Below are 21,718 nucleotides of genomic sequence, written 5' to 3' on the forward strand. Positions count from 1 at the left end.
TTTCTGAAACAGTGCTATTTCTGAAGTATTGCTTGTAGAGGTTAAATAATTTTGGCAAAGGCCTAATTGGGTTCTTAATAACTCCTTTGGATAGGTCTTCTCAAAAACCAGAGAATGATGTAATATTAGAAACTGATTGTATGGTTGCAGCATCCTGATTAAACATGGTGGCATTCTTAATATTTGATAGGAGGTAACAGTGGCGTCTCCCTCTTAGTTTATTCTGTCCTCTCAATTCTGAGATTTTAGGAATTCACAAGGTTGTCCTTGCCTTTGGGTTTAACAGGTACGTCCTGGGCCTCTTTTGGTTTTAGTATTCTGCTTTTGGGAGCTGGGGATCTGTGGTTCTTTGAAAACCACCGTGGCTGTGGGTGGTTAATTTGGAGTCAATCAGTCACATATATTCAGAAGTGCTGTGTGTGCCTTTGACTCATTTTTTTCTGCACAACATGTTTTATATTATTAAATTGAGCCCTGCACACAAGCAGCCTGGCAGACTGTGATTTTCCAGGAAACAGCAGAGCTAGAGAAAAGGTCTGAGCTCTTTGCTTTCTGTTCAGGCTCTTGTTCTGCCTGTGTCTCAGGTTGCATTACTGCTTTTATTAGTTTGGGTGACTTAACTCTTGAATTTTACCCTACCTGTGGCACACCGTCTTTCCTATCTGGGAGCAGGCCTTTATACATCCTGGTGGTCCCTACAGTACAATGCTTATGCAGAGCAGATGCTTTTGCAGAGGCCTAGATTAGCCAGAGAGGCTTCCAGTCCTGGGAGCTGTGTGTTGTTTTGGAGTGTGACAGCCTCTGTCTGGTCACAGGTCCTTACCTGGTCCAGACCACATGGTTAACTATGCTTTCTCTGATAGCCTTAACCCAATTGTCTCTCATTCTCCTTCAACACTCATTTTATAAATCCCTGATTCTAGATTAAACTCACCACCTGCCTGCATTGGTTTTCCAGCTGCTGAGGATGGTCATGTGTGCATAGAGCTGCTGAGCACAGTTTGGGAAAAGCTTTATAGCCTGGTGGGTTGGTGCCACCAAAAATGGATGAACCCCAGCTACTCCCCAGACTGTCTTGGCTCCACCAGCCCCTGCACATTCATCGGAATATACGTCTGTCTTTAAATCCTTCCCCTCAACCTCAGAGGATGAAGCATTTATTCGCTGATGAGGCCAGTCCCCCACCCCTCCCTGTGATCTTCCAACCTCTTATCTCCTTTGGGGTCTTGCTGTACAACTTAGCAACCCTCCTAACCACTTCAGCCTTTGTATCTTGTCTCTTTCTCATTAGCATTTTGACATGTTTTGCTCTCTCATATTGACTACGTGTTCATGTCTGGCCCTATCCTCTTTTCTCTCTACCTTAGACAAATTTTAAAAAGAATAGTGTAAACTCATCATCTTTACTTCCTCAAATCCCATTTGCTCTTCAATTCATTGTGTTCTAATTTCTTCCCTTAGCACCCCCGGCCCCTGGAATTCCTCTTGTGCAGATTCCTCCAGAAGTAACAATGCAAGGGCAAGAAGTTTATTTGGGAGGTGAAGGGGACACTGGAGAAATGTGGGAAGCAAGACAAGGGAGGGAAAGAGACAATTTAAAGAAAAAACATTATCTAACCAATTCTCACCACGGGTTCCTGGAACTTAGTCCTGCCGAGGACCCCTGGGGAACAGTGTAGACATGTGTGTCAGTTATCTCACCAGAGGGCTGGAGGAACTGGGATATTTATACACCAGTTCTTGTCAGTCGTTAGTTAGCCAATGCTGCTTCAAGGGTGGGGGCATTCATTCTTTGACACATCTAGCTTGTTAAGGAGATGGCAAAGTGGGCTGCAGCAGCAAGATACAAACCCTCAGGAAAAGAAAGGCAAGTGCTGGCACCTGGAAGTGGGGCTGAGCACAAGAGTGGTAAGGGCAAGGGGTTATGGCCAAGGCACCAGTAGTGTTTGCTCTAATGGTTACCTGTGGCCTTCATGCTGCTTTTCCTAATGAATGCTGAACCCAGTCTGTATATCAATGGTGCTTTCTGTTGGATTTGTTGGGCTGTTCTCTCATTCAGTCTTTAAACTCTCTGTTCTCTTGGTTTCTGTGACTCTCTTCCTCCTTTTCTCTGCAGGAACTTTCCTTCCCCATCTTCTCGTGAGTGCTTACTCTTCTGCCAATTGCTTAACCTTGAGGTGCCCTAGGGTTCCAAACTGAGCTCTCTGCTTATATGATTTTGCCTTCTCTTGTGGTTTTAATTATGACTCTCATGCTGATAACTTCTAAACCTTAATTCATCCTTGACATTAATATATGAGCCTATTCACTCAGCAGATCAATTTGATGTTGGAAAATCTAATCTGTCTACGCTTGATTTCTTTCCTACAAAGCTTGTTCTTCTTTTTGTTTGCTATCTCAGCAAATAACACAGCTGTCCAACTAACCCCCCAAGTTGGAAACCTAAGCACATTGTAACTTCCAATTTTCCCTTGCATATAAATGCCTGCCAATTTGACTTTCTGATGGGAAGGAGTGCAGGATTGAGATCAAGCTAGAAACAAAGTAGTGGGAATGGAGATAGTTGATAAAATAAGGCTCCTCCACAGCACGTATGGAGGGATTGGCCTTTGATGGGAACAAGAAAAGCTGTTAGATTGTGCAAAGTAGAGAGAGACCCATTAATAGGCATTAAGACAGAGGTGGGTCATGCCGGAGAATGAGTGAGCTAGAAGTTTGAGAAGGTTAGGGTACACCTGGAATGTTAGAGACCAGGCTTCTAGGCAGTAGTTAGGGCTGGCTGAGCTCAGCTCAACAGAGCTGTATATAAATCATTTGTTCTTAAGGAGCTCTTTCTCCAATGAAGGAAACAGATTGCCACCTCTGAAATCATCAGTGGAATCACACAACTCCACATCCACACTCTGCTTCTCTTCCAACTTGTTTGCCAAATGCCCTCACAACAACTGTTCTTAAACTTTACCATGTGCCTCCAGTGCTCTGACTCCTCCATTTTTATCTCCATCTATCAGACTCTTCACTTTCCAAATTAGAAATGATATCCCAACATTTTAATATATTTCACAAATACCCTAGAATCCCCTGCCTTCTGAATATTTGTCTTACACCCCTGGGAAAACCCCAGCCTTTGATGAACCCAACTAACTGGCTTCACCATGCTTGATTTTGGGCAGCTAAGCATCACTGGAGAAAAGCACTCAGCAGGACAATAGTAGCTGGGCATAAGCAGAATTGTGTTTATCCTATCACTAAGCAGTTTCCTTTTGGGCAGTTACAGTTCAATTGCATGCATTCAGACAAAAAAGGAAGCATATACTTCAAAAGTGTCATGTATGCACGTGTAGTTTATATGCTCACACAATACTCCACATGTATCAGGCTTACTGATGTATAATTTACATGTGGTAAAATTAAACTCTTTTGGCATACATTTCTATGCACAGAGTCCTATGACTACTGCCACAAGTAAGATATAGAATATTTTCATTATCCTTCAAAATTTCCTTATATTTCACCTTTGCAGTCAACTCCCCAACCTGTAGTAACCACTGACCTATCTTCTGTTCCTATAGTTTTGTCTTTTGTAGGATTCTATGTAAGTGGAATTATATATTATTATAGCCTTTTGAGTGTGGCTTCTTTTACTTAACATAGTGCTTTTGAACCATGTTGTTGCGTGAGTCAATAGTTCTTTCTTTTTATAGTGGAGTAGTATATATAGAGTATATATGTGTGTGTGTGTGTGTGTGTATATATATATACATATATGCATCCATATGCAACTATGGCCCAACTTTTTTTTTTTTTTTGAGACAGAATCTCGCTCTGTCTCCAAGGCTGGAGTACAATGACGTGATATCGGCTCACTGCAACCTCCGCCTTCTGGGTTCAAGTGATTCTCCTGCCTCAGCCTCCTGAGTAGCTGGGATTACAGGCGTGCGCCACCACACCTGGCTAATTTTTGTATTTTTAGTAGAGAGGGATTTCACCATGTTGGTCAGGCTGGTCTTGAGCTCCTGATCTCATGATCTGCCCACTTCGGCCTTTCAAAGTGCTGGGATTACAGGCGTGAGCCACCGTGCCCGGCCCCAGCATTTTAATCTCTTTCACAAATATCCTAGAATCCCTTGCCTTCTGAATATCTGTCTTACACCCCTGGGAAAAACCCAACCTTGGATGAACACAACTATATATATATATGCATCCACATACAGTATATATGTATATAGTATACATATGCATCCATATAGTGTGTATATATATATACACACACATATATATGGATTCACATACCACGGTTTGCTATTCACCAGTTGAAAGACGTTTGTTTCCAGTTTTGGTGATTATGAATAAAGCTGTGAACATTATGTGAACGTAAGTTTTCCTTTCTATTGGGTAAATAACTGGGACTGGTAATGCTGGGTAATATGGTAGATATTTGTTTAAACTTATAAGAAACAGCTAAATTATTTTCCAAAGAAGTTGTAACATTTTGCATTCCTGCCAGTAACCAGGGCTTATTGTTAACACTTGGTACTATCAGCTTTAAAAATTTTATTCATTCTGATTGGTATGTAATGGTATTCATTGTAGTTTCAATTTTGCATTTTCCTAATGGCTAGTGAAGTTGAGCATCTTTTAATGAGTACAAAGATAATCCACCAAAGACACTTATTTGGTGAAATCTCTGCTTAAATCTTCTACATATAAAAATTGGATTGTTTTATTATTGTGTTTTGAGGGGTTTAAAAATATTCTAGATACAAGATGAGGGGTTTAAAAATATTTTAGATACAAGACATTTATAAACAATATTTTTTGCAAGCATTTTCTCCAAGTCTGTGACTTGCCTTTTTATTTTCTTAATAGTGTTTTGTGAAGAGCCAAAGTTTTGACAAAGTCAGATTTATCGAATTTTACTATCATGCTGGTCTTAATAGTAATTTTTATAAATTTTATAAATTTTATAAATGTTTATAATTTTTATAAATTATAAAATAATAATTTTTAATTTTTGATACCCCAGTTTCTTCGCCTCTCTGATGAGATACAGATGAGATACTGATGTACATGTCTACACTGTTCCCCAGGGGTCCCCAGCAGGGTCACACTTTTTGTGTTATATTTAAGAAATCTTTTTCTAATCCAAGGTCACAAAGATCTTCTCCTATATTTTTTGTAGAAATTTTAAATTCTAGGTTTTACTTTTACAGTATTATCCATTTTAAGTTAATTTTTTTTGTAATGGTATGAAGTATGAATTGAGGTTCAATTTTTTTTGTATATGGTTTGCATATGGCTCAATTTTTTTTTGTAATTATTTCAGTTCAGTATCATTTGTTGAAAAGTTTCTCCACTGAATTACCTTTGCAATTTGGCCAAAAATCGGTTGATCATATATTTATAGGTTTATTTCTAGACTTTCTACTTTTTTCTATTAATTTATACATCTTTCACCAAAATCATACTTGATTACTGTAGCTTAGTAGTAAGTATTGAAATCAGTTAGTGTGAATTCTCCAACATTATTCTTCATTTAAAACAATTGTTCTGGTAAAAAATTATTCTAGTTTTTTTACTTTTTCATATAAATTTTCAGTGTGTCAGGTTCTACAATATATTATGGTAGAATTTTGAAAGGAATTGTGTTGAGCTTATAGATCAAATTGGGGAGAACTGTAACAATACTGAGTCTGAGAATTCATGAACATGGTATAGCTCTCTATTTATTTAGGTCTTTTTTTGTTTTGTAGTTTCTAGTACAATATGTACGTATCTTGCGCATATTTTGTTTGGTTTATACCTGAGATTTTATGCTTTTTGGTGATATCACAAATAGCATTCTTTTTCAATTTTGATTTCTAATTGTTCATTGCTAGTATATAAAAATGTAACTGAATTTTGTATATTGATCATGTATCCTGTGATTTTGCTAAACTTACCTATTCTAGATTTTTTGTGGTAGACTCTAGGGTTTTCTATATTGCAAATTATGCTGTCTTTGAATAGAGACGGTTTGATATTTTTCTTTTCAATTTGTATGCCTTTTTTTTTTAAACAAGATTAAATTCTTGCCAAATTGGCTCTCTGGCTTATTACAAGGGATTACAGTCTGAAGGCCCAAGCCTAATAACACAAGGTGCTTGAGCTGGGTTGTTAGTTTATTCCTGTGCTTTCTTTATATCCTCATTTCAAAATATGGCTCAACTTTCCTCATGGCCTCTTGACTGATGTACTGTATTATCAAAACAGAGAATTGGCATGAGCATTCTTTGGATGTAAAGAATCACAGAGGTCCTAAATACTATTAGAATTACTATGGTGGTAATTGTTCAAAATTGCCTGATATCATCTTAATGGTTATGAGAGATGGTTACCAAAGCTCTAGGGATTGGATTTACAAGGTGGATTCAATTTCAGTTCACATTTGGGGACAATCTCAGTCTTGGAGGGAGTTAACATCTTGAAGAACAGTCATGTGGTAGTTGTCCATGTGTGGGCCAAAGACTGATGACACTTTCTTCTCAAACCCTACATGGCTGTGAATTATCTGTTTCCTCTATTCAGCTATGTGGGCAGTCTTTATAATTTCAACCTTTCAAAGCTGTGCTACAACATGATGACTAGAGCATTTTATATAGGACATGACTTTTGTGTACTAGTAACCTGTTACTTTCCTGTTTTGGGTTTGTCAGGGTGAATAATGTGGGGGTATTTTGTGGAAGCAGAGTCTAAAGAGTCATCATTATTGTCAGTGGTAAGGGGTACTGGCATAGCCCTGTGACTTAAGAGCCTTCACACTTCTTGCTGAGCAGATGGTCTCCCTTTCTGGAAGCTCCCTTGATACTTCCACCGCTATAATTTGGACATCTTTGCTGATCAGTTCACTTACTCGTCCATCTTCCTTGCTGGATGGAGTGTGCATAAGTCAGGATCAAAGAATCTTACACTCATTCCCCCAGGGCCTCACTCAGGGCCTGGCTGATGTTATTGACTGAATGAGCCCTATGAATACACTTGTAGTCAGTCTGGCACAGTGAGAAGGGCTCTGGCATCATTCCAACAACTGGAAATTAAAATGGAAAAAAAAAATTGAAAAAGTTTGAGTCTGAGCTCTGATGCCTGTGGATTTCCTGTGTCTGAATTACTTATTCTAAGTCACATTTTCCCCATCTGTAAAATGAGGATATTATCTACTTCATTAGTTCATCATATTTAGTATTAGGTAAGTGGATATTATTGGAACAATTATTTAATGGATACATTGTGTCATTTAACCCTAACTACTAGCATATTATCTCCAACTCAGTTGCCTTTCCTGGTTGATTTGGAGTTCAGGGGCTGTTGCTGTATAAACTGGTCATCCCCATTACCATCAATGTGGCTGTTATTGCTAATAAAGTGCCAATTAGATAATTAGATGCTCATATTACCTAGGATGCCACAGTGGCTGATTGCAGAGATACTTGCTGAGGGTGATGCCTGGGATCTGTGGGCTTCCGTGCTGGTCTCAGCACCTGGGTTTTATATTCAGCAGTATCTGTGGGGAGTTCGAAAACACTCATGCGACCACATGTCTGGAGGTCATACAGGCAATCCAGAAAGTGTAGAGATTCCTTCCTCAAATTTCAAGGGATGTGTTCCAACCTTCCAGGCTACAATTCACTCTACAAGTTTTAATAACATATTTCTGCGTTTATTTTTTTCTGGTATCCTCAATCCAGTTTGAAAGGTATCAGCTTTGCTAGCTTGATATATCATTTGGGATTTTCAAAATGCTATTGCTAATATCCGAATATAAATTTTATTTCTAATATTAAAAACTTTCCAAATTACACAAAAGCTGTGATCCTCATAAGTTTTGTCCCTAGAATAAAATTAAGTGAACTTCCTAATGCATGCATTTTGGTTTTTGTGTATTTGTTTTTTAAACTAAGAACTTTGATGATGCGCTGAAACTATTCGACATAGCTTCATTTCAAAGGCAGTCACATAGAGTTCTGCTGTCTAAATAAATTAAAGCTGATATCACACAACATTTCAGTTGGGTAAGCTTGCAGGCAATGCTTGTCTGGGCCACACATTTATAATGTCTAATGTCTTTACTGGATGTTGTTTATCTCCTTCTTGAACAAGATTTGTTCCCCCATCAAAGTGGAAACATGTCAGTATGTTCACAATTTTGTAAGTGCATATACTCTATGTGTATATGTATGTACATTCACATCTTCATGTCTATAAGTAGTAAAATTTTTTTTCCAGGAGTGGGTGTACTTTAATTTCCTTTGTGTTTTTCTATGTTTCAAAATTATCTACAATGATTAACCAGAAAAGTAACAATTGTCATACTTAAAATAGAACTTTTAAAGAATATCTTTCCTAGACTCAGGCCAAGAAAAAAATATTATCATATAATTTTTGACCAGAGACTACCAGAATTAAGAAATTAAAGAGAGGGATTTTGCAGAATCCCTCAAAGGTAGTCTCAAAATCCACAATTATATTAACTGAGCACAGAGAGAGAGAGAAAGAGTATACATCACCTACCTGTGTCATGTGTTTTTCTTTTTCTCTTTGTAAACCAGATTGAAAAGGAAGATCAGGCCAACCCCAAAAAAGAAGTGATCAAGGAAGAGTTTAAAGTGAATGAACGGCCTTGGCTCCTGGACTCATTGCTTCACAACTCATTTACCCTTGGATGAAGTTATCTGGCTTCAAATATTATGCAGGGACAAACACCTGCTGATGCAGCAACTGCTGATGCTCATGGTCCCCATGGCCTGGGGGCCTCAGGGCAGCCTGCCTGGAGGTGAGCAGGGCTATCTCTGTGTGTTGTACTCCAGTCAGGGGGTTCCAGCAGCACCCGCAGGCTCCAGAGCTCAATGCACAGTTCTTTTTGTTTCACCTGCAGTCCTTTCTTCTCCAGGATATGCACAGGTCTCCAGGGTCTTTCATGGCTCAGGGTCAGGGTCACTCAAATGTCAACCCACATGTTGTCCTCCAAATATTCCCTTCTATCCCTGGCATCCTGTTGCTGAGCTCAACTTTTACTTTTTGACTTTCTCCTTTGTAATTAATCTCTATCTGGGTTTCTCTCTTTCTCTGTGCCATTTGGTTTCCTTAATTAGTTCCCTGTGCCAGCCCACAGTCAGAGTCATAATTGGCTCTGGGGAAGATCCAAGTTATTTTCTGAGTAAGATATTAGACTGCCATATGATCCAGAGATGCAAAGAAATCCCTAGAGAGTGTAGGAGTTGTCTAAATCCATGTGTCAGTTGTAGCCAGCGAATTGTGTTGAAGCAGAGAGAAAAAGCATGAAAAGCAGCCCTCTCCCACTCCTCAGGGCCCTGTCTCCAACCTTACATGAGGCTTTTTGAACATCTCCTCCTGGCCCAGCTGGGGTGAGAGCAAGTCCTCTAAGGCACTGCCTTTGAGTCTTGCTCAGCCCATCTGAATGATCCCAACTCTAGAATTGACTGTTTTCAAATTGTGTGACCTTGGGAATGTTATCTGGCTTCAACCACAATGCCCTACCTCCAGCCCCTCTCCCAAGTGATCCTAAATACATGGCTGTTTCCCCCGACCCTACCCTACCTCGGGACACAGGCTCATGGCCTTATGGCACTTCACCACCAGAAGGGATGCTCAGAGTTCCTATTTCCACATCTAACCCGCTAATTCCTGGGAAAATCTGAGGCCTGGTCCCCCTAGTGCTTTCCCTGGCTGGCCTCTCCACATTTTCATTTGATGGTGGAGTGAGATCAGGAAAAATAGGAGAGGAACTTTGCCCTGGGGGAGAAGAGAGTTAAGTGTGGAAAGGGGTGAGTTATAGGAGGTTAAGCAGTCCAAGATTTCTCTCCCTGTGCAGGAGGCCATTTCCTGATGTGAGGGGGTTTGAACCCAATTATAATGGGACAGGGTTGGGTATTGACTTCCCATCTCTTCTCTCTGTTTTTCTCCCACTATCTGTAGCCCAAAACTCTTGCAGAGGACTTTGATCTTTAGTATGCACTCTTGGTCAGGGTCCTAGGAACTAACCCCGATCCTCACTCCACCCAGATCTACCACATCCCCTACACACAAACACATGCTGCGGGGAGGGAGTTTTCCCCTGGGTCAAGTGGAGGATCCTTAGATCACCTTGTGCTCCTGTGGACTGGTGTGTGTGTGTGTGTGTGTGTGTGTGTGTGTGTGTGTGTTGGGAAACTTAGCTTTCAGAGAATGTCTTTGGGCTCTCACTTTCTCTCTCACACACAAATTCTGGGGACTTCTCCAAGTCCCTGAGGAACCTGACCACTGAAGCTGATCATAAGATGATTGTATGCCAACACGCCGCCTTCAGTGGCCTGGCCTTGACTTAGGGCTGCACTGTATTCTCAGCAGTGGCCTTGCAGGAGCCCTTTTGAACTGCTTTCCCTATTCAACCCAGAGTTGGGGTGGTGGGAGAAGAGGGGTTGGAGTGAATCCATCTCTATTTAAATTCCAGCTGGGATTACTCTGGGAGTCTTCCTGGCTTGTTTTGGGCCCAAACTTAGCTACATTGTTTATTGGCTCCCAAAGTCGGGATTGGAGAGTGAAAAGATGCAGGCAGTGAATCCTTCTGCACTCTCCTCCCCAATCTCTCCAGTGCTTTTCTACCTAGGAGGCCAGTGGAAGGGAGAAGAGGCCATGCCGTAGCCCACAAGGCTCATTGTTCTTCCAGGCTTGGTTCACTCTGCTTTTGATTCAGAAGCTCTTTCCCTACCCAACAAGACTACACTTCCTTGCCTTCTTTCTGTTCTTTCTTTTTGTACATATAAACGGTATGTTGTGATATATTCTCAGTGCTTGTGCCTACCTTGGAACTCTGTTCTTGCTGTTCACTCCACATGTGATACTCTGGTCCAAGATCTTGGCCAGGTGCCTTCTGCTCAAATATCATCTCAGAGGTGCTTCCCTTGAAAACTCGGTGCTGTTTCCATAGTTACTCTATTTGATTACTCTAAGTTTTGTTGTCTTCATAGCACTTATCACCCTCTGGAACTATTCTGTTCATTTATTTACTTGTTTAATGCTTGGCTCTTTTCCCCTCCTAATGTAAACTCCATGATTGCCAACATCTGTTTACTTGCTCCAGTTCCCCCCTCCCCACTTGTTCCTGGCACTAGTAAGAACTCAATAAACACTTGTTGACAGAATGAATGTTTGTTTGTTGTTTTTTATAGGAATATTTTTTCAAAAGTTCAGATATTTTTAAGAACTCAAAGGTGTCTATTGTATTTAGCAACAAGGAACTGTTGGTGACAGTGTAAGGCACTCTCTGTGTGAAGTAAATGGGAGGCGAGGAACAGGAATTTGCAATTGTAGATGCAACCCTCTCCACTAGGCTTGACCATGAAGGAAGGCAGAGGAATAGGGCAGGGGCTGGAGTGTTGCACTTACTGAGGAGGCACCTGAGCATGTGAAAGTGCTGCTGGGAGGGTGGCGGCAGAGTGGGTGTGTGAAGGAGGAGGAGTGGATCACTGATGGAGCCAGCAGCTGAGGAGTTGAGGGGGCCAAATCAGACTCAGGTGAGAGGATCAGGCATGGAGCACTGGAAAAGAGGGAAGGAGAAAAGGAGAGTGTAGATTATGGTGGATCTGCAGACTTAGTAGCAGGACCTTGAGGCGGTTTCTGCCTGTGGTTTTGATTTCCTCTGCAAAGATGGCCTGTTCACAATGTGGGTGATGGTGTTGGGGTCAGAGGCATGAAGATGGGAGAGAGAGTTATAAAGAAATCATTTCAACTCACATCTTTGAAATGATCTATATAATTCTTTCTCTAGATGAATTTATATTTTTATTTATTTATTTAAAATTCAAGATAACATCTTGCCACTACATTTTTGCCTACAACTTCATATTTAGATCTAAATTCCAGATCTAAACTTGAGGCTCATATGGTTTCAGGTGGAAGAAATAAGAGTTGGAGAAAAAAAAATGCAGAGTCTAATCTTCCCAGCGAATAAAGATTCACGGGGAAACTTTGACGAAGGGAAGCTGCAAAAATTCCACCAGATTACAGGGAGATGGACTTGTACTCTGAGACAGTAATTTGTTCCCTGTCCATCTAGGCTGCTGTTCTTACACCAGAGAATGTGGAAACTCAGGGCTGGAAGGGCCCTGGGAGGGCTTCCTGCCTGCCTCCATCACATACGTCTCTGTCCAGTTAATAACACCATTACCAGGTATTTAGTATCTCTACCTGAGTAAGATGAAGTGTCCTTAGTGGAAAAAGATGATACTGTTGACCCAAGAGTAGGGTGTGCAGTTGTTACTTGGAGAGAATTTGCGTACTCACTCTTTCTATTGTAGTGGAGGTATACACTTGCAGGAACAGTTGGGTAAGGCGAGTGATAAAATAACTTCTTATTGAACATCAACTACGCATTCACCTTACATCACAGGATGCTTTGTGTTTGTAAATGGGAAATGAGAGAGATTTTCATGACCCCCATGGCCACTGAAACCATGACCTTTACCTTACTACCATGATGCGGCAACCTAGAATTTTCTAAACAGAGATTGGTTTAGAGTACCCTAGTGTACTTGGAGATCCCACTATATGAGATAAGAGGAAGGTGGAGCCAGTAGGACTCCAGGTCACACCTTCACATCAACAAAAGTAGTGTTTAGTGTCTATGCTGACTCCTAACTTGATATAGATGAAGGATTTTACTGGAACAAAAGAGTCTGACTACATTTTCACGAATGCAACAAATATTGATAGAATCCTCATGTTAGTGATTTTTCTAAATGGTTTACTGAATTAAAGAGTGTACTCTTTGACAGGTTTGGGTTTAATTGACTGGTATTTCAGTGACTACTCATTTCCTCTTAGGCAACAATTTACCTATCATCAAGTTCAGTGCTTTGACTTTGATCAACTGACTGGGTTAACCAAAGTGCAGATAAGCAAAAGAACACATATTAGGAAACAGTCCTGATAATTATTCCTATATTTTCAGTTTTAAACAAATTTATGTAAAAGTATCATATTTTACATGGCACTAAAATCCATTTCTGTTGCATAAGCTACATTGACATGTAAACGACATTGGTAAATGTAAAATAGGTTTGAGGAGAGTAGAGAAAACAGGAAGCTACAGCTTAAGTAGTGGCCTGATGTCATAGCAAATCAGTTATCTATCAGATTTTGATCATTTGGCTCAAAAAGATCTCTTAATAAAACTAAGTTCTAAAAAAGTATTAAGTCTAATTTCCAGCATTCATATTGGGTTGTGAAGCATATGCACTCTCTTAAGAGTCAATTCACTACCTGAGGCTGGGGATCTGTGGGACCCAGTAGTGGTGTCGGGAGAGACTGGTGGGCCCCTCTCTAGAACCTAAAAGATGCAAGGATTTTGTAGAGGGAAAGGTAAATAATGCCAAGTTACTGGGGTCTAGAAAGAAAGTTTTCTTTTGGAGCAAGAGGGTGTAAGTTTCTAAAGTTCCTTCAGCAGGGATGTTGGTCTTTTAGTTAGGAGGTTTAAAATCACTAGGAAGACAGGGTGAGGAAGAACGTCTGGGTCCCTGTTTGAGACGGTAACTGATGGTGGTGGAAGTCCTTTCTGCAGTGAGTTAATGGTGTGTATTTCTGATAAAGGCGGGAAGTTATTTACATTAACGTTAACCAAATCTACCCTTCATGCAGAAAGAAAGAGCTCTTGGGTCATTCTCTATTAATGAAACCATACCAGGGTCAATATTAGAGTGTCTCTGTATCTGAAATACAATGAAAATAATTCCCTGGCCCAGGTGGTGGCCCATGCTACCTCCAGGCAGTTCTACTTGATTAATGATGCAATGGAGATAATCCTATTGCATCCACCATCAAGGAGAGTTGGATAGTCTGTCATTCAGAGGAAGTGGGACTCAATAGACATTCTGAGTATTTATTAATTGAATCATGTTTACATGCAGATCAGAGGGTAAAGTTTTTCTTTACACCTTATATATCCTTCTCTTCCAAGGTAGAAGTCCATTCACAAACAATTCACTGCTAGGCAGACCTTTTTCCTAACAAGAACAGGTGGATGGCATAGTGGGGATTAGAGCACCTCAGCGCTCACAAGGGCATGCTATGGGATGCCCCAGGCTAGAAGCCCTAGGCTGGCTTCTAGGACCTCTTATTGATGGAAGTTATTTCATGGATCTTCCTGGATTTGATTTTATTTCTCTAATCTCCTAAGCACATCAACCTTTGGGTTTGCTACCTGTAATTTTTGTCTTAAGAAGGCAGCAACTCTATTCTTTCCAGAAAGAAATCTCGATGCAGGAAGAAGAAAAAGCCTGGTATCCTGCCTGTTTTTGTTCTCATGGAGATTCAACAGATTTTTATATAATCTGTTTTTATTATAATTCACTCTGCATTTCTTGAATTCTTTGTGAACATCCTTTCTCCTGTAGCTGACAGCTTCTGTTCTTTCTCTTAGGGCTTATGAGCTTTCTGAGTCAGATCCTTTAGCAAAGCCTTAGTTTTCTGCTCAGGGAGATCATTAAGGATCTCTACTGCCAGCTGCAAGATTTTGCATGTATTTTCAACTAGAGCTTTGGCTGGCAGCAGTTAAAAAATCATTTTCCAAGTTTAAATTTTTTTTCTTCCAGCTGATGCCTTGCTGACACTTCATTATTTGGCTTAGAATATAAATGGTATCTTTTTTTTTTTTTCCAATTCTTGTTAATGTGGATTTTTGCATTGTCTGATGACCCTAACTTTTCATCTTCTTACCATGGTAATCTGCCAGTTAACTCTTAATTTTCAGATCATCTAGTTCATTTCCTTTTTTGTGCGTTTTCTCCTCTGGCTCAAAGATCAACTGCTTTCAGCTGTCTAGTATATTTATTCATAACTGCAACTGCATTATTTTCCTAAACCACAGCTTCTTTCGGAGACTTGAGATCTTATCTGATTTGCTCATTGCCTCAGTAGGTAGGGGGTGGGGCAGGAGCAGTTAGGGGCAGAAAGAGACCACAGCCTTCTATTTACTGAAGCCTCCCCATGCCCCTCCAAACAATCTGTACTGTCACCTCTTTTCTTCTAACTCCTATCTTCCATTTCTTTCTTCACCTCAATGCCTACATCTCTGATCACAATATCTGTTTTTTTTTTTTCAGCTTAAATTTATAGAAGATCTTGGTTGATAGATTTGTAGCGGAGCTACTTAACAACCTTTCTATATTTTTATTGCTCTGGACTTTATACTTCACTGCTTTCTCTTTCCAGTTCTTGCCCCTGGCTGCTGACTCTGATTTTTCCCAAACCAGTCCTGCTCTGATTTATGCAGTTTCCCACCATCAAGCCACCAGCAATGAGCCCTGATAATGGTGCTGACCCACAGCCAGGTGCATTCTGTCTCCAAGTCTCTCTAATTCCCACATGGCCTGGTGACACAGTTACATTAGATTACGCTGGATTAGTCCTATCACTGCTGAATCTGCTTTCCTTAACTTGTGTTCACCTACAATTTTAACTTACTATTACTTGCTTTTAAGTCTTGTTTTAAGTCTTCATTACTTGTTTTAAGTCTTCAAAAGTCCTCAGTCAATGTTTGAACACAGCTTCTCATGTGACACTTTTCCTCTTCTGGTCTAAGTTTCTTTTTGGTGAGCTCTTGGGGTCCTACTAAGAGAATTTCTGCAGTCCAGAGAAGGAGGAGGGAGCATCTGGTACCAAAGTACCAAATGTGTTCATGAAAGTGTGTGTGTATGTGTGTGTGTGTGTGTGTGTGAGAGAGAGAGAGAGAGAGAAGAGAAAGAGAGGAGAGAGGAAGAAAGGAAAAGAGATTGGTCTTCCCTTTTTACTTTTTGTAGCTTTCTTCTTTCTGCTGCTTGTTGTGTTTCAGGAGAGGTAGTTTTCCTCCCTTCAATTCCCTATGTCTCCTTGCTGAAAATCACACTGACAGGAAGTCATGGCTCCTGATACAGTAAACCTCAGGCTGGTCCTTGCCCATCCAAGAGGTTTGACTGGCAATTCACTCTAATTTCTTCTCCCTTCTGACTTGTAAAACTCAAGTATCTGTGAAAATGAAAAAACTTTAGGGTACATATCTTACCCAACATGGCTTTATAAAGCTGCTTCTTAAGGCAGCTCTATATTATTATTATTATTATTTAGACAGAGTCTTGCTCTGTTGCTCAGGCTGGAGTGCAGTGGCACAATCTCGGCTCACTGCAACCTCTGCCTCCCAGGCTCAAGCAATTCTCGTACCTCAGCTCCCAAGTAGCTGGGATTATGGGCATGCGCCATCACACCCAGCTAATTTTTTGTATTTTTAGTAGAGACAGGGATTCACCATGTTAGCCAGCCTCACCTTGAACTCCTGGCCTCAAGTTAATCCTCCCACCTCAGCCTCCCAAAGTGCTGGGATTACAGGTGTGAGCCACAATGCCTGGCCAGGCAGCTGTATGTTTTAAACATTTAAGCCACCATTAGGATATAACTAATTTAGAACAATGTTATATAGTGACTGTCTCATACAGGGAATGCAACAGCCAGCTTGGTTGTGCCAGGACATTATTTATACTGGGGAAAAATCAGGCTTGTGTGTATATGTGAGTATAAGATTTATTTTGTCTTAAAATCTGAGCCCCCTGTTTAAAATTTTTTAAGGGACTAACCAACTTTTGCTCTTCACTCTTAATGCTTTTTCTTTCGGAGTCCACCTTTCATGGAACCCTGCAGCATTAAACACTTTTATATTTGTAATATATTTAAAAGATAAAAATGAAAGTGTCTGCTCCTAAGTTCATGGGCAAGTCCATTCATCACAAGTATTGCTGGCCAACAAAGTCAATATTTGCTGACTGAGTAAATAATGAAACAGTATTAAAGACGAAGTCATTTATGGTTTTACTGAGTATGTAAAGACTCAAAAATGAAAATTCCAACTAAAAAACAGAGGGTCCAAACCATAACTTTTGATGCCAAAACTATGCAGCTACCTCAGAGGACAGGTGAGCACACCTAAGTGTATAATACCATCTTCTCCTCTTATGCTACCATCTTTGCCACCCACATGGGGCTTGATGCCAAGAATCACAGGTACATTGCACATAACCTGTGTTGACAAGTGCTCATTTTAATTGGTTGATGGTCTTGTGGTGGTGAGTGGGTATGGGAGGAGAGTGGGTCTGGACTAAAGGTATGGAACCAGGTTAGCTCTCACATTCTCACCAGAAATTGGAGTTGACCACAGCAGATATTGCTTCTCTATATGTATGTAAGGTAGTTCAGAGAGAGGAACCTGGAAACAAATATCCCTGTAGTGGAATTCCTGTTTGAAGGTTATTACTTGTGTGACCTTGGACAAGGGGCTGAAGGTCTCTAAGCTTCATTTTACAAGTGAAGACAACTTTTTTAAAAAAAAAAACACATTAAGCAGTTAGTATAAAGCTTGCATGTAGGTAGCGCTCATACAGCAAAACAAAAAAAGTTGCTTATTCACATGTTCATAGCACTATTCACTATTTGCATTTGCTCTTATACTCATATATGTACTTGATTATTACTTGTCTCCACCACTAGAATGTAAAACTCATAAGAGCAAGAACCATGGCTTTATACCTTGATGTTGTCCCTCATTTATCCCCCCAATTATTTGATATGGACAACCATTGTTTTCTGGAATGTATGGAAACAGTTTTGAAAGCATGGCCTTCAATCCCCCTCTGATCTACTTTTTTAAGCCACCATGCTATTGATTTGGCAGAGTATGGACTTAGTTTACTTTCTACTCTGCTACAATACACAGACTTTGTCTAGAAATGTCCCATTTTTGTAATTCATTTTGAAAAGATAATTATAATAGTGAGAAACATAATTATTATCAAAGTAAATATCTCATTCTCTTTCTTAAGATGCACATAGTATCAACTTTTACACAAAAGGGTCCCTATACTGTAAGATTTGCAGTAAGTTGCTGACCTCTTTCCTAAAACTTTCAGGTTGGTTTTGCCCTCCAGCTCAACCAGTTATTCAATAATTATATCTGTGATTTAGACAAAAATATGACTTTCTTCCTAGTGGGGAATAAAGCACTTGAAGGGCTGCAGCCAGAGACCCTGTGCTAGCCTAGGACCAAGAGCAAACTAATGCCATCCATTTAGAGCAAAAGAAATGGGCAGAGTCCTTCCTCTGTGACCAGTGAATTTTGGATGCACTGCAGTCCTTTGCCTTCATTATTCAGAATATCTAGAAGTAGATGACACAACGTCAGATCTTCCACAAGAACCCTTGCCACCATTCCACAGAGTAACTCTCATGATCAAGGTGCTTGGTCCTACTTAAGCTAACAAAAAATTGGCTTTCACAAAACAATAATCAACTAATCAAAAATCCTTGGACGTTACAAATCATTTTTCCTCTGCCCTGAGCAGTATTTCCATGGGTATTTCTATATAGGCTTATCTACAGTTAATATTTATAAAGTAAGATTTCACTGGAGTATATTCGCCTCTCAGTTTAATCTGATATATATCTTGATTTTTAAAAGAAATCATCTGATTTGTAAACATACACTCAGTTTCTTGATATTTCTTCTTAACCTATGGCCTAAATCTTGACGATTTTGCTAAATTTCAATACCTTCCCATAAGAGCAAATTTAGTAAATTAATACACCTTCCAGTTGTTGGCATTTTGAGAACACTGGCTCAAAGGAAGTGTCAGGAAAATGGGCAAGAACACTGCAATCTTGGAAAGGACATGGAGTTATGTACCAAAAACTGGGCTGATACATGGTTTTATTTCTCACTAGCTGTATGAGCTTGGGAAAGTCATTTAACCCATCTGTGCCTCAGTTTCTTAATTAATGACTGACTTGCCTTCCCCACAGTGCAATTGTACAAACCAAGGGAAATAAAAGTTTTAATTTATCCCTGCCGAGTCCTGATGGCTAAGAAAAAATTATAATCTAAAGGTTTAGCATACCTAGATGAAAATATGTTTTCTGAGGGAATATCATAAAGTGGGGGAGGGGCTGGGATTGCCACCCTTCAGACACGTCTCACCCTCTTGGTCAAGGAGCAGTATCTATTTGTGAAGAAAGGAGGGAGGCCAATCGGGGATGCATAGATACAACCACTGGGAGAATAACTGTGGGTTGAACAGCTGCATATAGAATTGTAGTTTGACAGGTTTTCCTGTCCATTAGCACTTTGAAGATGTCATCCCATTGTCTTCTGACCTCTGTAATTGCCACGGAGAGATCTGCTGTCAGTCTGCTTATCCTTCCATGGTAAGTAAATTGTGTTTTCTCGTTGTTGCTTTTAAGGTTTTCCTCTTTGTCTTTGGTGTTCTGAAGTTTCACTATAAAGTCACTAAGTACGGATTTATTTTTATTTATTCTGTTCAGGACTCAAGTTTCTTCAATCTGAAGATACATGTCTTTCTCCAGGGACATGCGGAAAAAAAAAAAAAAAAAAAGATGTTGCACAACCATCAAAGTGGCAAAAATAAAAAAAAAAATCAAGTATTGGCGAAGATGTGGGGAAAATTCTCGTAAGCTACTGATGAGAATTTATAAACTATTATGACACCTTTGGCTTGCAATCTGGGGATACTAGCAAAGCAGAAAATTGTATAACTTGTGATCAAGCAATTATGATTTTAGGCACCCATCCTAGAGAAAACTTGAATTCATGGAAGAAATAGATACACGTAAATCTGTTCAATGAATCATTGTTTGGCATTGAAAAGAGGAGAGAGATAAAAAGAAATTACCAAAATGTCCACCAATAGAATGACTGAATCACCTGTGGTATATTCATAAATAAAAATCTTAAGTAGAAGTTAAAACAAATCAGATATATGCACCTTAGATAGATAAATTTAGAAGACAAAATGAGGAACATAAAAAGCAAATAGCAGATGGCAAATGTAATATAATGTACTATGCATAAATTTTAACAACACACAATATTATATTGCATATTGCCCAATAAGCAGAAGCCATAAGGTCTCACACTTTCCTTATAATGCAATAAAATAAAAATGACAAAAAAGTAAAAGGGTATTCCAAAAATAAAACTATCCTTTTGGAAAAAAAATTTTAAAATAGTTCCTGATTTGAAGACGTAACAGAAATTAAAAGCCATATACAAATAGTTAACAATATTAGGTGGACATATTTGTTTGAAGAGATGGGTGAAAGATAGTTGAAAAGCCTGGGGGTATTTTCAAGGTTATATGTCTTAGAAAACAAAAATACTTGTTTGGGTTCAATTTTGGATCTGGGCTTGTTCTTGTGGCTTCTGATGATTTCTGACATGGGGAAAAATGGGAAGAGTTGAAATACATCCTTCTACCCAAACCTTCCTTTAGTAATAGGTAGCAAAATGAAGAAGAAAATAGAATGTTGCAGAATGTGGAGGGATGTAAAATGGACAGTACTAGGGTAGAGGGAAAGTCAGATTAGAGGAAAGAAAGAGCATCAGGAACAGTCTTGTGCTAGGAGCTGGTGTGGCCAAGCACAGTCAGATGCCCAAAGATCCAACAAGGCCATGGTTCTGTGTCCTTGAGTGGGCACAACCATTCCTAGCCAAGTTTAAGAGGCAAGTAAAAATAGGGGGGCAATGTCAGACGACGTCTTGTTCAGGGTATGGGGCTAGGATGAGAGAGAATGCCACAGAATAGGGAGGAAGAGTGATAGATCCAGATGAGATACAGCTCAGAGTGCCATGCCCCCAGAAAGAGGAATCAGGCAAGTACTGTCCCAAGGCAGCTAGAGAGTGAGGGCTGAGTGCCCTGGCTTTCTCACTTGGGGAGACCATGGGTCTCTGTGGAAATTCCAATAAAAAGGCAGGGAAATTTGACTGCATGGAATCTTCAGGTAGAATGTTTCTCTTGCCTAAATTCAGGTGCTAAATAAACAACAAAATGGTAACCTCTACTATGAAGCGTTTCCAATGATGGGGTATCTGAGGCCATTACATTCCTGAGAATAACATGGTGAGGTGCAGGGTGGTGGTGGTGGTGAAACATATGACAGACCACTGTAAGTGAGAACAAATTACTGGCCCAGCCCAACCCACACCAAATAAGAAATTTAATATCCCTTTGGCTTGTTTTAGATTTTGGCAAAGCCAGGCCCATAGCGCTTGCTGGGCTCTCTCTTCCACATCATCCAGAAGACACACATTTGCTGTGGAATGATTGTGGAGGTGAGAGTATAGTGCATATTAATTCATGCGAAAAGTTAGATATTAGCTCAGAAATGTTAATAACAAGGAAATACTGAATTCTCTGTTTGTCTGTTGTGGAAATAAAACCTTCTGGGGATGAATCAAAACTATCTGACAATTACTTGAAATGGGTGGATAGCTAAATGTAATGTGCCTTGGATATTATAACTAAAAGGTGCTATAATCCAGTTATATTTTTTGTCTTTTAAGGATTGGTTCTGAGGAGCTCTACCAGTAAATATTGCAAAAGTTACATAAAGCTCCAAAAGCTACTCTGTGTAAACTTCTTGAGTGGGAATTCTCAACCATAATATATGGCATATGACTGATAATTCTGGATGTTAACTGATTTTTATGTTCTGATGTTTTGACTGGTTTTGGGAAAAATTTTGGGAAAAAAGAGTTATCCTCGTAAATACCCAACAACTGGGTCTCTGGGTAAAAAGGCCTAATTTATAGAGAATGCTAATTTCCATGGTGTAAATATTTCCACAATGCAGATTTCTTTTCTTTTCTTTT

The 21,718-nt window shown here is 39.8% G+C and overlaps 1 protein-coding gene across 4 annotated transcripts in view; it reads left to right on the plus strand.

The window, feature by feature from the left end:
* Positions 1-21,471, plus strand: part of MOB (myelin associated oligodendrocyte basic protein) — a 56,992-nt gene extending 35,521 nt beyond the window's left edge. For all 4 annotated transcript variants that reach the window (XM_024792400.2, XM_024792399.2, XM_024792401.2 and 1 more), the window contains 3 exons: positions 8,586-8,809; positions 19,171-19,254; positions 19,372-21,471. Coding sequence is in view for 2 of the 4 variants with exons in the window: in XM_024792402.2 (XP_024648170.1) it covers positions 8,586-8,625 (40 nt within the window). In the remaining 2 variants the exon portion in view is untranslated. The remainder of the gene's footprint in view (positions 1-8,585; positions 8,810-19,170; positions 19,255-19,371) is intronic.
* The last annotated feature ends 247 nt before the right edge of the window (positions 21,472-21,718 follow it).

Source organism: Macaca nemestrina, chromosome 2, assembly GCF_043159975.1.
Source record: "Macaca nemestrina isolate mMacNem1 chromosome 2, mMacNem.hap1, whole genome shotgun sequence".
NCBI lineage: Eukaryota > Metazoa > Chordata > Mammalia > Primates > Cercopithecidae > Macaca > Macaca nemestrina.